Source organism: Penicillium argentinense (genome assembly GCF_028826775.1).
Source record: "Penicillium argentinense strain IBT 30761 chromosome Unknown utg000009l_segment0_segment0, whole genome shotgun sequence".
Taxonomy (NCBI): Eukaryota; Fungi; Ascomycota; class Eurotiomycetes; order Eurotiales; family Aspergillaceae; genus Penicillium; species Penicillium argentinense.
In genome coordinates, this window is record NW_026622668.1 from 2,144,451 (window position 1) to 2,158,435 (window position 13,985).

At 52.2% G+C, this 13,985-nt stretch overlaps 4 protein-coding genes across 4 annotated transcripts; 3 read left to right on the top strand and 1 right to left on the bottom strand.

The window, feature by feature from the left end:
• Positions 1 to 495: 495 nt before the first annotated feature.
• On the top strand, positions 496 to 1,983 carry N7532_008394 (uncharacterized protein; the record flags this gene model as incomplete). The annotated part of the gene is made up of 2 exons (XM_056620886.1): positions 496 to 631; positions 707 to 1,983. The coding sequence occupies 2 exons, from the start codon at positions 496 to 498 to the stop codon at positions 1,981 to 1,983; spliced, it is 1,413 nt and encodes a 470-aa protein (XP_056471692.1).
• Positions 1,984 to 2,745: 762 nt separating this feature from the next.
• N7532_008395 (uncharacterized protein) lies at positions 2,746 to 8,372 on the bottom strand (the record flags this gene model as incomplete). Its single annotated transcript, XM_056620887.1, has 7 exons — positions 2,746 to 6,441; positions 6,502 to 6,974; positions 7,372 to 7,467; positions 7,615 to 8,040; positions 8,106 to 8,141; positions 8,216 to 8,228; positions 8,304 to 8,372. The coding sequence occupies 7 exons, from the start codon at positions 8,370 to 8,372 to the stop codon at positions 2,746 to 2,748; spliced, it is 4,809 nt and encodes a 1,602-aa protein (XP_056471693.1).
• A 439-nt stretch (positions 8,373 to 8,811) lies between these two features.
• On the top strand, positions 8,812 to 11,262 carry N7532_008396 (uncharacterized protein; the record flags this gene model as incomplete). Its single annotated transcript, XM_056620888.1, has 1 exon — positions 8,812 to 11,262. The coding sequence occupies one exon, from the start codon at positions 8,812 to 8,814 to the stop codon at positions 11,260 to 11,262; it is 2,451 nt and encodes an 816-aa protein (XP_056471694.1).
• Positions 11,263 to 12,917: 1,655 nt separating this feature from the next.
• On the top strand, positions 12,918 to 13,965 carry N7532_008397 (uncharacterized protein; the record flags this gene model as incomplete). Its single annotated transcript, XM_056620889.1, has 3 exons — positions 12,918 to 13,172; positions 13,308 to 13,481; positions 13,726 to 13,965. The coding sequence occupies 3 exons, from the start codon at positions 12,918 to 12,920 to the stop codon at positions 13,963 to 13,965; spliced, it is 669 nt and encodes a 222-aa protein (XP_056471695.1).
• Positions 13,966 to 13,985: the final 20 nt, after the last annotated feature.

Below are 13,985 nucleotides of genomic sequence, written 5' to 3' on the forward strand. Positions count from 1 at the left end.
GCTCGACACCCCCTCCTCTACGCGCCCGGACCATTGCAGCTCCCGCTGTTCATAGCTGCAAGCTCCATCAGCCCAATTGTGACATCTCCACGCAGCCCCAGCGAATGAGACATCGCATTCACCCCCCGCCGGCCGATCATCACCGGCGACAAGTGTGCTAAAGACGCGAGCGCCAGGATGAATTGCTCGTCCGGGTTTAGTCCTTGGCCTTTAGCGGCCGTCCGTCTCACACGCTCGTCCCTAGACGAGTCACGAACTTTGTTCACCCGTGGTGTTATGCGCGATTGGGGGCGTGGAAAGATCCTCATTCTGGCTGGGTGGGGGCTTGTCCTAGTTCTCGTACGACTATGGTCGTCGCTGGCAATCCGTTTCGTGGGCTGCTGGACTCTTTGGCTCTTTCTTCTTTTCTCCCCTTTGTTCGCCCTTCTTCTTGAATCCTTGAATCCCGCCTTCCGGGAAGGTGATGGATTAACTCCCGTAAACGCGCTGGCCGCCATGACGCTGGCTTTTCGGGGGCAAGCGGCATTGCTCTTCACCGGCTGGATTCGGTCGTGCGTCTCATGTCTCTCTCCGGGTGAGCAGAGTCAGGAAGACCAGGTGGGTCTCAAAGACGAACATCTGGAAGAAAGAGGTATGTTTCTTCAAGAGAGTCCTCCGAGGAGTCCTCTATATATATCAGGAACTCACATTTATGATCGTCTCCCAGGCGTTCAGCGGGAGATGCAAGTGTGCCATACCCAACCGCATTTGGTTCCTCCTATGAAACTGGTGGTGTATGATGACCTCCCCAGCCCGAGTGTACATCGCCATCGACAGCGCAACTCCTTGTCATCATGGGTCTCGGAGGGGAAGAATCTCGCATCCCGGGCATCGACTCGTGCAAGCATGTCGTGGAAAAGATCATCTGCGAACCCGTTGAAAATCGGCGCCCCGACAGATTTCCGCAGAGTAGACTCCTTCCACCTAGAGTCCATACCGGCAGTGCCAAAGCAATATCAACCTCTACAGCTCAGCATCCACCGATCTGGTAATCGGTTATCAGATCTGCCCTCATTCGAGTCTTTTCAACTGGACGATTCACCACAGCGCCAGACAATGGCTTTCCCTCCACGCGCTCTCACACCACCTGGCGTTCGTGCTCGACGTTGCCAATCAAGCCATCCAGCAATGTCTGTCTCTCGGAAGCCAGTCGGATCCGGGGAGCCCCGGTCGGTAGCAACCATCGAGCACTCAATAGAGCCTCCGCAACCTGTTCGCATAGCGAGCACTCTGGTCCCTCATTTCTCCCTTGTGAAGCCCGTTGAGACTCTTCTTTTAGCAGAGGACATCCCCACTCCTTTCCTTGATCGACCCAACTGGGAGGAGAAGAGCGCCTCACTGAATACTGAATCTTCTGGCCGCACAAGTATCGTCCAGGTTTCAGTGGAGCCGGAACCCCAAACGCCCAGTCCAAAGGATCTCGACGATCCAAATGAATGTCCGTTCTCGAAAGACTCGCCATCCACAGCGAGCTCACGTACAATGCCATCGCGTGTTTCCTCTCTGCGGCGACCTTCAACAGCCGAGAATCGCAACACAATTGCCTCGGTGCCTGTACCAGCACTTCCAAGTCGCATGTCCCAATGGTTCTTTCCTGGGAAAGCCTCTCAATCTAAACAAGTCTCACTCGCCGGCGAAAATGGTTTCGCATGGGAACGAACCCGTACACTGAGTGGCACTACTGTCGGTTCGACCATTACAACTATCACTGGCGGTGCTCATGCACGTCGACCCAATGTTTCGATCTCTAGTACCTTCACCAGCTCGTCAACACCAAGAGCCTCATTGCAAGCACCAACACCGGGTGTTGACAAGGATTTCGAGACTGAATTCGGCCATCCTACCATCTTTGAAGGGCACCCGCGCCATTACCCCAAATTATCTGACCCCCGCGCATTGGATTTCCCGAGATATGATGGCTCGAGCGTTGGGCTGGCTTTCTAGGCTTGCTTTAAGCTTTTGAGAACCGCATCTAATACGTTGGGTTTTCCAGCTTGTGGATTTAGACTTCGATTTTGGAATTGTGGGGTTGCTTCATTGAATGTTCGTTGTTTTTGGTGTTCATGTTGCAATACCCCTTGTATATCGGGTTTTTGTTTTGGTCTTGCGCGGTGAGGAATAGTTTGTTTACTGGTGGCTGTGTGCTAATCATTAGTATGGATTGTTTACAGTCGTGGCTTATAATGGATCTGAATATTTGATGGTGTTTACGGCATATCCCGTGTTTGCTCTTGCTTTTTGCTTAGTTACAGTCGTGATACATGGGGCTACCAAGGAGGCTCAGCCTCTGAATCACACTAGCATTCAGTTTTCTTTACACTATGGAATACCATTCAAACACAATGAATCTATTGAGATCAGGCTTCCACCTCTTGTTAGACGCCTTCCAAGGGTACTAACTACTAGGGCCTAGGTATATACTGATTATCCAGTGTCCGCAATACGACACGAACCACGATTTTGTACAGTAGAGTAGAGCAACAAAGGAAGAGAGATAGAAAGCTGAATCGATTGGTGGCATTGCCCCGTAGCCGCAGCAAAATCCACAGGAACACTGAAACCAGCACAATAGGATAGTATGTAATGAAAATATGCAGCGAGGGGTATCTTGTCAAGGGCAAAAAGAAGCTGCACACAAAGTAGAAACAAGAAAGGGAACCATATATATGCCTTGAGGGTACTATACAAAACAATGGGGGAAACAGTCTAGTACGAAGGTACAATCTCCACGCCATCCGGGGCGGGTGAACTTGTGGAACCAGTCTTGCGATGGTTTTGCATACCTAGGATCTGCCATGCCCGACCCATCATTCCGTGACCGAGACCCTGAGGAAACTCAACAGAGGCTTTGTGTGCATGTTTCGGCAGACGGTCACGCAGTGCTCGCTCACGCTTGGCTGCAGCCAAACGATCCTGCTCGCGTTCGTGTTGGACAATATCGTCGCGCCATTCAGCCCAGTGCTCGAAGTTCTCGCGTTGCTGAAGCACTTGGTACCGCAAACGAGACTTAGATGGCCGCCAAGCAGTACGGTTAACGCCTTCGTTCTCTGCGCTGGTTGTCAGTGCCATTGCGGACTTCAGATCACAGACACGGGTCTCCTTGGTCAACTTGAGAAGATGAGTCAAAACATCTCTGCTTTCCAAAGCGGTGCGCTGGACCTTTTCTTGCTCAGCGGTAGGGCTTGTCCGAGTGAGTGGTGCATCCAACCAGGCATGCATTTCGGTCGACCGCTGCACAGAATAGGGATCGAGGAGGTTTGACCGACGATTCTCTTCGCGCAAGAAGCGTACAGCAGCCTGGAGGCTTTCCACTTCAGCGCGTAGAGATTCGTTTTCTTGCATTGCGGCCAGAGAAGCCTCATTATCGATGACAATGCCATCGCCATTAGTAGCGACACCAGCAGCGCCAGACATGTGCTTCAACTTCTCGTAGCGGGATTTGATTTCCTCGCGTTCTTTCTCCACGGCCTGGAGCTCTTTCTGTTGTCGCTCGACGGTTTTCTCAAGCTCAGCTCCAGATGACTGGAATTCTTCGATTTTGGCTTCCAGTTCCTTCAACATGGAAGCCTTTTTGCTTGTTTCGCGCATCCGGGATTCCAGAAGCTCAATCTTGATACTTTGCTCTTCGAGTGTATTGTCCTTTACGCCTAGAGCAGTAGAAACTTCGTGTACCTCATTCTTCAGCCGACGTATCTCCTCGTCGGCATCCGGGGAGATAGTTTTGTTCGACTTCAGCTCTTCGGCACGAGCAATCCAAGGGAAAGCCCCTCTTTCGAACTCCACTGTGCGAGATAGGTTTGATGAAATCGAGTCGAGTTCGTCCAGCTGGTCACCAAGATCGCGCAATTTGTTGTGGAGTAACAAAAGGGGATCGTTAGACTCGTTTGAATCGCCAGTAGATGGTGCGAGCGCAGCGAATGTCTGAGACATGCTATCGAGAATCTCTTGAAGTGTAAATGGTTCAGTACGACCTTCATCACTTATCAGATTAACCACATCGTAACCCAGTTTCCGCGTCATTTCCGAAAGTTCTCGAGTGAACATCTCGACATTTTTGAAGGGTCCATCCGCTTCGTCCCGTGAAGGCGCCATAGACCTCGATCTCAGGTCTTCGAGGGCCCGAGAGATCTTTCCCATGGCAACCTTCAAGCCACGGGCTTGGGAAACAAAAGTATCAAGCTTGTTCAAAGTGAACGAGTTCTCCTCATTGCTCTCTTCGGGGGCTCCTTCGGAAGTCGAAAGTTTCGATGCAACCAGGGACTTGACCCTTGCTATTCCAGTCGCACTATGGTCGAGATATGACTGGGAGAGATTCGCTCGCATGCATATTTCATCCGCAAACATCTCGGGGGTTGATGGGAGAAGTGTCTCCGCCAGATGCGCAAGCAAAGCAATGGAGCGATGCAATTCCACTCCGAATTTTTGCATGTTCACTTCGTTCTTCTTCAAGTTATCAATCCAGAAGTTCAGAGTACGCTCGACAGGTTCCATCTCAAATAGAGCAGCCTTGGTGCTGGCGAATTGTTCTGGTGTGCAGGCACTGATATAATTGACGAACTGATCACAAACAGTGGCGATCCACAGAAGATGTTCAAGGACCCCATGGGCGTGGAATAACTCATCGAGGGTAACAAGGGTTGCCTCGTCGGAAGATTTTTCGCGGATAGTGTTGGTCATTATGTTGGCTTTGTGACTGACACGTTTGAACCGAAGAAGGGCTAGAACCGAATTCCGTTCTCCGTCAAAATATTCAGGCAGATAAATCTTGACGATTGAAAGGTGTTGTACCGCCTCCTCTGCCTCCATCCGGTTCAGTTCCACATCGATGGTCTTGGTTTGTGCCTTGGACACAGAGGCTTGAAGCTTCATGTTCAAATTCATCATGGCTCGTGATCGAGTGGTGAGGTCTGTAGCCTCGGCCTCTGAAATTTGTTGAGATGACCGCATGTCCTCCAGGTCAGTCTGCAAAGTCGTGACCAGCTCTCTGAAGCGACCTAGGGTATATCCTAGCTCCTCAATGGCCTCTTCCTGCTGTTCATTCTTCTTCACTTGTTCATTGAAGACGACTTCCCTGTAGTCGAGCTCTTCTTGAAGCTGCTTCTCAGTTTCGATATGGGTATACTCTAACTCATCACTGATCTCCTTCAGCGCCTCCAAGTCTTCGATGGCCGCTTTCAGTTCGTTGATCTCTTCCTGGTAGCGCATGTTCTTATCGGCTAGCTCTTCGATCATTTCCTCGGCACCAAGTGCAGTCTCAAGCTGTTGCTTCAGATCTTCCACATTGGTCTCTGCAACGAGAAGTTTTTCCTTCGTTGCCTCGTAGTCGGACTTGACAGCAGAGTACTCTTCAAGATCCTGTTCCAGTTCCTTGATCTGGTCTTTGAGGTCCCTTTCTTGCTGCTGTGTCATATCACGCAAACGGATAAGCGCCTCACGGAGACGTTCATTGGTCTTTTCCATTTGCAGCCACCCATGACTAGATCGCTCTTCGGGGCTTGTATCCTGGCTAAATTCCTCATTCTCCTCGCGGAGGACCTCAACCTCCAACTGAAGCTCTTCCATTCTAGACCGAAGTGTTTCACATTCGTGTTTGAAGGCTTCCGCTGTTTCTTCCGCCATCTCTCGGTCAAGGGTAGCCATTTCCATAAGCGACTCATGCTCGGCCTGCATTCGCTCTACCTCCTCTAGACGAGCCTCGGCTTCTTTGTACTTCTTGCGCAGCTCGATTATTTCCGTATTTTGCGGTCCATACTTGGCCTGCAACTTCCCAATAATCGCCTCATACTTGTCGCGCTCTGTCTGGATTTGTTCGAGTGCCTTGAGCTTGTCTCGATCCTCGGCGCGTTTCTTTTCCAGGACACGGAGTTTAGTATTGAGCTCTTCTATCTCCTTGGTCACTGCGACACTTTGTGTTTGGCGCTGTGCGACGGTGGAAGCACCGGGACGAGACGCCGTGGCGCGAGTGGCTGTCGATTGTCTGGATGCTTTAGGCGCAGGCGCAGGGGCGGGAGCAGTAGATTGATTTTCATCCTGCGGGCTCTCGCCTTCGGTATCAAGGGATTCCACATCAGTTGGGGCTTCTGAATACCCGCTGGTCCCAGTTTCGCCTCCGTCCGAAGCTTTCTGTGGAGCAGCCTGCCGCAAAGATGCTCGTTTAGACAGACTCGCTGTTGTAGTTGACACCGAAGACCCCGCTCTGGAGGTCCTTGTGGATGTAGTAGGTACAGAAGGACGGGAGGTTCTCGAGGCGACCGGTTGAGTTGTAGATGCTCCCGCGGAAGGTCTGGAAACATGAGATGGGCGAGGTCGAGTTGAGGCAACTGTTGAGGTGCGCGGGGCACTGCTAAGGGACGAGCGGCTCGAAGCTGCAGAGAGCTGCTTTGTCGGTGATTTTGTCGGGGACTTGAAGAAAAGCAATATAGGTAAGCAAAGCACAGACAATCCTAACAGGCTGGGACATACCCTAAGAGAAGATCGAGGGGCTATTCTCGGTGCCGGAGTAGGCGTTCCGGTCGCATTGGTGCTCTGCCTCCTGGCAGTTGTCGCAGGCAATGCACCTGGTTTCTTCATACCAGCGGAGACTCCGCTTTGCCTGCTGGCTGCTGTCGTGGGGCCAGGCCTGACACTTTGTTTACTCTCTCGCGCCGGCTGTGGGAGCACCGCGCCCACAGCTGTTGGACGTATAAACATGCCGAATCCCTGCTCGCACTCAAAGTATCGCTCTCCTTGTACTGCGCCATCATTTTTTCCAGTGGCGTCAGTCAGTTCGATACCGATCCAATCTCCAACCGCGAAATGAGTGGTACCAATGAAGCGGACAGTGGCCTCTCGCCCGTCGGTCAGAGTGATGACCGAGCCCGGGGATATCTCTTGGCCGGTCATCGTGAGTGCAGGGATCGGGAAGCCGATGACAAACACTTGATGACCGGTGGTAACTGGGTGTCGGAGTTGACAGGAGAGACGGGGTGCGCTTAAGGAGTCGGCTCCAGACTACGCGCTCCGCCGATCTAATTTGTGGCCTAAGGCAGAAACGCCTTCCTGCAGCAAGGTATCCACTACAGTAAGGCAGAAAGGTCCTGGCGGCCCTGAAAATACTGCGACATCATTGTACCTTACTAGATGGTACTTTCTCTCAATTATGTATTCATGCTGCTCTGTATAGTATTCTTGAGGTTTCTTGTCGCTCTCAATCCCGAACGTCCATTATAATTGTAACCTCTAGTATTCAATGCAAAGCTTCGCGAGTCTATCGACAATCGGGAGGGGGAGGGGGCTGTAGAACCTTGGAGTTTATGACAGAGCTTCATATCTAATATATCTAGGTAGATTTACCTCCTTGCGACTTGAAAAGGGTCGGGAAGTGAGTCCGAAGCTCTTCCAAGCTGGAGACTTGGTACTTCGATGCGGGGACCTGCGGAACAGCAATACCTGGTTCAACCAAGTGTACCGTCGTCCAACCTCGAGCTTGGGCATGAGTACAGTTCAGGTGTGAATCATCTGCATGGTAATGGGTTGGTAAGAAAGCATGCTTTTGATTGCGGAGTAAGTGGTAAGACATTGGTTTAGAGTACATACCAACAAAGTAGCACGATTCCGTACTGGGAGCGCAAGCCTCCTTCTCTGCCTTGGCATACATATCCTGGCTCGGTTTACAAACCAACGGCAATTGGCCGTAATCACAAAATGTGATACCTTCGAAGAGATCCTCTACACCCAGTAATTTGACCACCCGCTTTGCGTGGTTCACATAGGCGTTGGTAAGTAGCCATGGCTTCACTTTGCTGGTATCTAAGCTCTCCAGCAGGGCGCGCAGCTTATAGTCGGGCTTCAATATACGGTCGAGGGGCAGAGCATCATCGACTTCATAGTTGAACTCGAGCGGATCGATTTGGTGGTGGCGAGTAAGGCCCTCAATGGCTAGGCCGTACTCCTTGTAGTATTTCTGGTGGAGCATATGCGCATCTTTGGTAGAAAGCTCAAGGTGCTTAACGAAGAACTTATCTAGATTAAGGCAAACACCAGTCAGTGGCGGATTGCTTGTAGCAGAGAGATTCTCGATCACTCACTAATCAGAGTTTGCATTTCATCGTGAATGTTGCATGCTGAGAGTCTGTGAGTATATCGCATCCAGTTGTCTCATTTCGCCGATGTCGATTTATGGAAAAGTGAAGCGCACCTTTAGAATAGAGCTAGAGGACAAGATCAAAGCAAGATCAAAGTCAGTGATCATATGTTATGGCGAGTATAGATTTCCCTAAACGTACGCAATTGTCGATATCGAAGAAGAACACAGGACGTGAGTCACGCCCATTCGCGCCGTTGGCCGCGGCCATTGTAGAGTTCCGGCGGGGTTTGGGTGAGAGGTGAAGCACGGTCCGGACAAATGCTGGAGCGGGGAATGAAAATTGGCGAGCACCTCGGGAGAAGCGACAGAATGCGCGATGCATGGAGAGCAGTTAGTTCTACAAAAAGACCAAGCAGCCGGGCGGCGCGCAACCCTGGCAAGGCCTCGGGAGGCAAGCGCGGGATCGGCCTCCCCGTGACGGTTACCTAATCCACCCTAGCGCCGGCAGCAAAAAAGCGACTCGGAGCTGTCTTGTTCACGTTTTATCGCTCCACTCGTCCCTGAGACATTGCATTAGCAACTCGGAGGCAACACAGTCTGAAGTGTGAGGCAGGGCCTGACGAAGGTAGAGATCACCTTCGATTGCCGTCCTACAGCTGCTTCTCAGAGTTGATCGCTATCATCTTCTCTCCAAGCCCCCTTCGGTCATGGCTTCGGTGCATGGCTCCACTACTCACCTTCCAACAGGTCCGTTGGCTACTGCGGCGCCAATAACTGCAGACGAGGTCCAGGAATATGAGCGCATTGTGAAAATCAGCGATGCAGTCTTTGCAGGATCCCATCCGCGCCTCACAGTTCCCCAGCAAATTGTGCGCAAGCCGACGGCGCGCAGTGTCCAAAATGGCGCCTCGTCCTACCAGGCGGTGAGGAATGAGGCCTCAAATGCCATGACTGAAGATAAGCCTCTAAATTCGGAGGCAATCACGAACATCCTCCCCAGTGAAGTCTCGGTCGTCGAAAACGTGCGCGTCCCGGCCATCCCCATGGCTCCCAAAACAACCTCGGAAATTGATCCTATCTTCTTGACCAAGTCAGATGATTTGGTCAAAGCTGAACTACAACTGCAAAGGCAGAGGGTGGAAAGGGTTTTGCGTGATGAGACAGAGCAGGGGAAGCGCGGGTCTAAATGGAAGCTAGCGCCCTCTGACATGAAACCTGAGTTCAGTGTCTCAAAAGTGTTCGATCAAGCTCTCCAAATTGCGAGGCCGGTCCCACTGGGTGACACGTCTGACGCAACCGGGCCGAGTGACTCCTTCGATGAGAAATCCCTCTACTCCAGTAGAGCTCCTGACTCCACCCCGCCTTTGGAAGAGCAACAGAACCGTTCTCCGGTGGCTTCGGCACAACCGACGGGCTCAGTGCCTGGAGGGCGTTATGCAGATGAGTTGCAGCGACTTGAAGCTCTAAATCGAACTGGCTCCGACCAGGAAATGCAAGATGCTTACCCTCAGGCTGTTGCTGACCAGCGGGCCCATTATTCTCAAAGGCAGCCTCTCGCCGGTCCAGTCGAAAATGCCCGTTGGCTTCCAGAGTCACAGCAATCAGATACTTTGGAGGAACCCGAGTATTCTCCTCCAGCCCCCATTGCCCCGCCTATCGACCACAGAGCCTTTGAAGGAGGACTGGCAGGCGATGCACCAAGAATGAGATACGCCAACCAGTCTCGAAATGCCCCGGAGCCATCTTCTCCTGCCCGTAACGTCAAGGTGGTCCACAACCATATTACATCGCCCGCAGCTCCCAGACCCTCTCAAGTCTCCCCACTGGCTACTGCCAAAGCAGCTTCCGTTCAGCACCTCCGAGACGATGTACACCATGGCTCTGATCGAATCTGCTCTGATCCAGACACTGGACAGAACAGCCCCACTGGCCCAGCTCCGCCGATCAAGTCTCGGAAGCGGAGACGCTTGCTTGGATTAGAGGAACTCCCCCCAGCGCCCCCTAGGGTTAAACAAGAGCCGGTATCACCTCCTCCGTTCGCTGATGATCCTGTCGTTCCCCGCAATCGATCGAATCGAGAACAACCAATCTACATCGACATTTCGCCACAATACACACCGGTGCTCGAACGGCAAACTCTCCCTGCCACACAGCCAGTGTTCGATACTGGTCCATATCGCGAAGTACCTGCCGATTATGGGCCACCGCGGACACTTTCCAGAATGAGCACTAGTCGATCTGTTCGCGACGATGGAGATCTGCGACGAGTTGCTAGTATGCAGTACGCTAGGCAGGCCGTACCTCCCCGAGAGTACCTTTCGGTCGCCCCTCACGATGGCCGGGCTGCTTCATACACAATCACGGGCAGGTCGCAAGGGCGTCCGGCGTACTATGAAGAGGTCCCTTATTCATATGGGCCCAGATATCTTGCCGTGGATAACATGTCTCAATCATCGCTTGGGGATCCATATTATGAAGAGCCTCCACGAGTCATGGCTGCTCCTCGGCGGCGTATCGTGGATGAACATGGCACTGAGTATGAAGAAGTGATTCCTGTGCAGCGGTTACAGTCCATGGCCCCTCCTCCCCGGCCCGTGTCTCGGATGCCCAATGCGGAAACGTTTAACGGCCAAGTTCCTGTCCGCACTGCCAGCGTTCGTGATCAGTCTGTCGCTCAAGACCCTTACGTGGGTCGAAGGTACATGTCAGAGATGCCGCCGCCGCCGCAATACTACAGGCGTGTCCCTGCGGAATATCCTCACCCTATCACCGCTGAAAGGCGATCCTACGCTGCACCGATGGAAGGCCATGAGCCTTATTCACGCAGTGGAAGCGTTCAAGTCGCCGAATACGTTCCTCGTCACCCAACCTACGTAGATGACCATACAATTCCTACTGAGAGGGCGATGAGAACCACAAGTGTCCGTCCCCAGCCAACTCGGTACGAAGAGCCACATGACATGGCCCAGCGGGTTGCAAGTGTCCGACCCAGCCCGAGCCGTGAAGTCAGTGTGATCATGAACGATCAACACATGGGAGGCTACGTTGAGCGGCCGTATTACGTCCGCGAGAGACGATTTTATGACCACGAGGATGGCGATCGCATGGAGTTAGATGCAGCAGCGGATCATGTTCCACGCGTTTCTCGGCACTACTGAATTTTTTTTCCCAAAGTCTTTGTATGCCAAGCATATCAGCATGTCAGGTTGCATCTGATGGGAGCGTTTGATTATTCTTTATGGGTCTTCATTTCAAGGGGCTACCTTAGAGTTTACTTTCCCCAGGGTGAGCGAGTTTCAGTCCGTCTTCAGACGACCTCGAGGATTCTGTTTCTACCTTGAGATATGGGAGATTTTTCCCGTGAAAGTTGTGAGAATTCAAAGTCCTTGCCAGACTAACATTCTTGCAGTTCTTTTTTCTGTGTTTTCTATGGTGACATTGGTACATGGCCGTGTCTGCTTCGTTGTGCAAGACAACCTTGAATGTAGCCACCACTTTGATAGCGTTGTTGCAATGAACGGAAAACTGAATGGGACACGCATCATATCCATTCACACATCACCATTTTCCCAGATTCCCTAGTAGTCTTGATCCTTGCAGAATCTCCAACTCAGAAATCATGGCATATCATAGAACAATTATGATACAGGGTCACATCATGACATGATATATTTTCAAGTGGAGGTGGGCGTAAATAGTGGGTACAACATTCAACAGGCTTGAGTGTTGAGGTAGCAACGATAAATGTCAAGTACATAATACTTTCAGACGATCATCACATCTTGTTATTCCCAAGTATATCGATATGAACCGGGACTGATCACCTAGCGCAGTGTGGTTATGCACAACTGTGTGCGCACCGGTAGTCGGTCACCCAAGAGGCATGGATACAGCACCGCACATTTTCCACGGGACGGTGGGATCACGTGCCTTTTTATGTCCCGAGCTGGAACTGGGCAGTGATCCCATTTCGAGGGGCGAAAGCCCCCTTACCGCGAGCCCCTGGCAGAAATCAGAATAATTATGTATGAAATTCTATAGCATAGGTCCGCTATTCTACATCGATTGATTAAATCTCATCTCCGAGGGGAAAATGTGAATATGTGCCGGGAGAATTGCGATTGATATATTGTGACATGGCCGTTTAGCCTCGGCCTCAACACTTGTGAAGTAGTGTGCTTACAATTATAAGAATTAATTTATATTACAAACTTGCCACGATCACAAGCAGTGGGATGGGAAAATTATCGAATGAAGTATTACTTTTGTGTGAGATAGCCCGTTATTACGTCTTTGTAGAAAGTTGACGCCATGGTCGTAGGAGGATCACGATGGATGCATTGCCCGCTCGATAAATCATGACGAAAGGATACAGCTTCACGGATGGGCGATCATGACCCAATGACAAGAAGTATGTTATCTCTGACCAGGGTTCGGTATCTGTTTGTTAGTATGATGCGTCGTCTCATTAGGAACCTTGTTTTCGGCTTGACTGTGGAGAAAACTACTCCAAGGTACGAAGCAACCTCCACTCCGTCGTGCCTGTCTGGGGTCCCGACTTTGGGGGAACGGCTCCTGCAGTCACTTTTCTCGATAGCATTGCAGCCAAGCGGTTCGTCCAGTCGGAATTGGTTTCGAGGGGTCGAGTCCTCATGATGGCTGGCAGAAAGCCATCGACCCACTGGGGTATACGAGAGAATGACGTCGACCACTTGAAACCTTGTCCTACCCCGACAGCCGGGGCCCGATTGACCAAGAGCAGAAGTAGAACGAGGGGAGGGGCTACACTAACTCCGTTGGGAGACACACAATAATGGGACCCTCTCGCGACCTACAGGAAGCCATTCAGGCCCGGCCGTTCAGAGATGAGCCCCCGAGTACGCAAGCTGCTCCATCCGGAGAGGCACTGGGCAGTTTCCCAGGCATCAGCGGTATGGATATGGACAATGCTCGACGATCCACATGCCGTGCTCGCGCTGACCAGGTCGCCAGTCGGCCGGTGGCCGTGTCCGGGCCAGCCGGGGCCCTGGGGGGCCTATCGCGCCCTCCAGCTGAGGTGGATCGGGGGGTCAGATACGGTGTCGTACAGGGCTGTCCGTCCCGCGACCTATGAGAGATTCGATCGCCGTACTGGTGGGCGTGGGAGACGCGGAAGGAGTCGGATCCCGCGAATCTCAGCACTTGCTGGCTGCTGGATCTGCAGGTCGTGGACGGTCTCGAAGCCAAGATCCAGATCCCTGGCGGGCGTGAGAGCAGGGCAGCGGCCGCGTATTTTTGCAGCAAGAGGACCAGACACGTGACCATTCGCTTGAGCCCAGCAGCCGTGCTTTACTACTGTACTGTAGAGGGTATGTATAGTGAGGCAGCACAGTCGAAAGTACGACCAACAACCATCGGACACCGTGCTGGCAGCTCAGTGGAGCCACCCTGAACTTTTGGGGCCTTGATCGCCAAGAGAAAACCGTGGCGGCATTCTACTCGGATCGGCTGCATTCCTCGGAGGCAGTGCTGGCCATGAAACAGTCCCTCTGTAGAGCTCGCTCCGATCAGAGACACGCTCAATTTCCTGATCATCGGCATCCGCCCACCCCAAATGAGCACCAGATGAGGTGCCATTGTAGCCCACCCTGGAGGACGAGGATATTGAAGGTGTACTAGTCCTGTTCGAGAGACGAGAAGAGGCGCTCCCACCGAGGACGGGATACCGTAATGACATGACCCGCACACCTGCACTGCGCAATACTTTGAGCGCAGCCAGCACTCGATTAGTAGCAACCAACTCAATCTTGGGCTCGGTAGAGAACAGCATCTGCATCGACTGGATGCTTGATGCTATTCCCACAGTCGTCTACTACGACTAGTACCTCCAATAGTAGTTGCC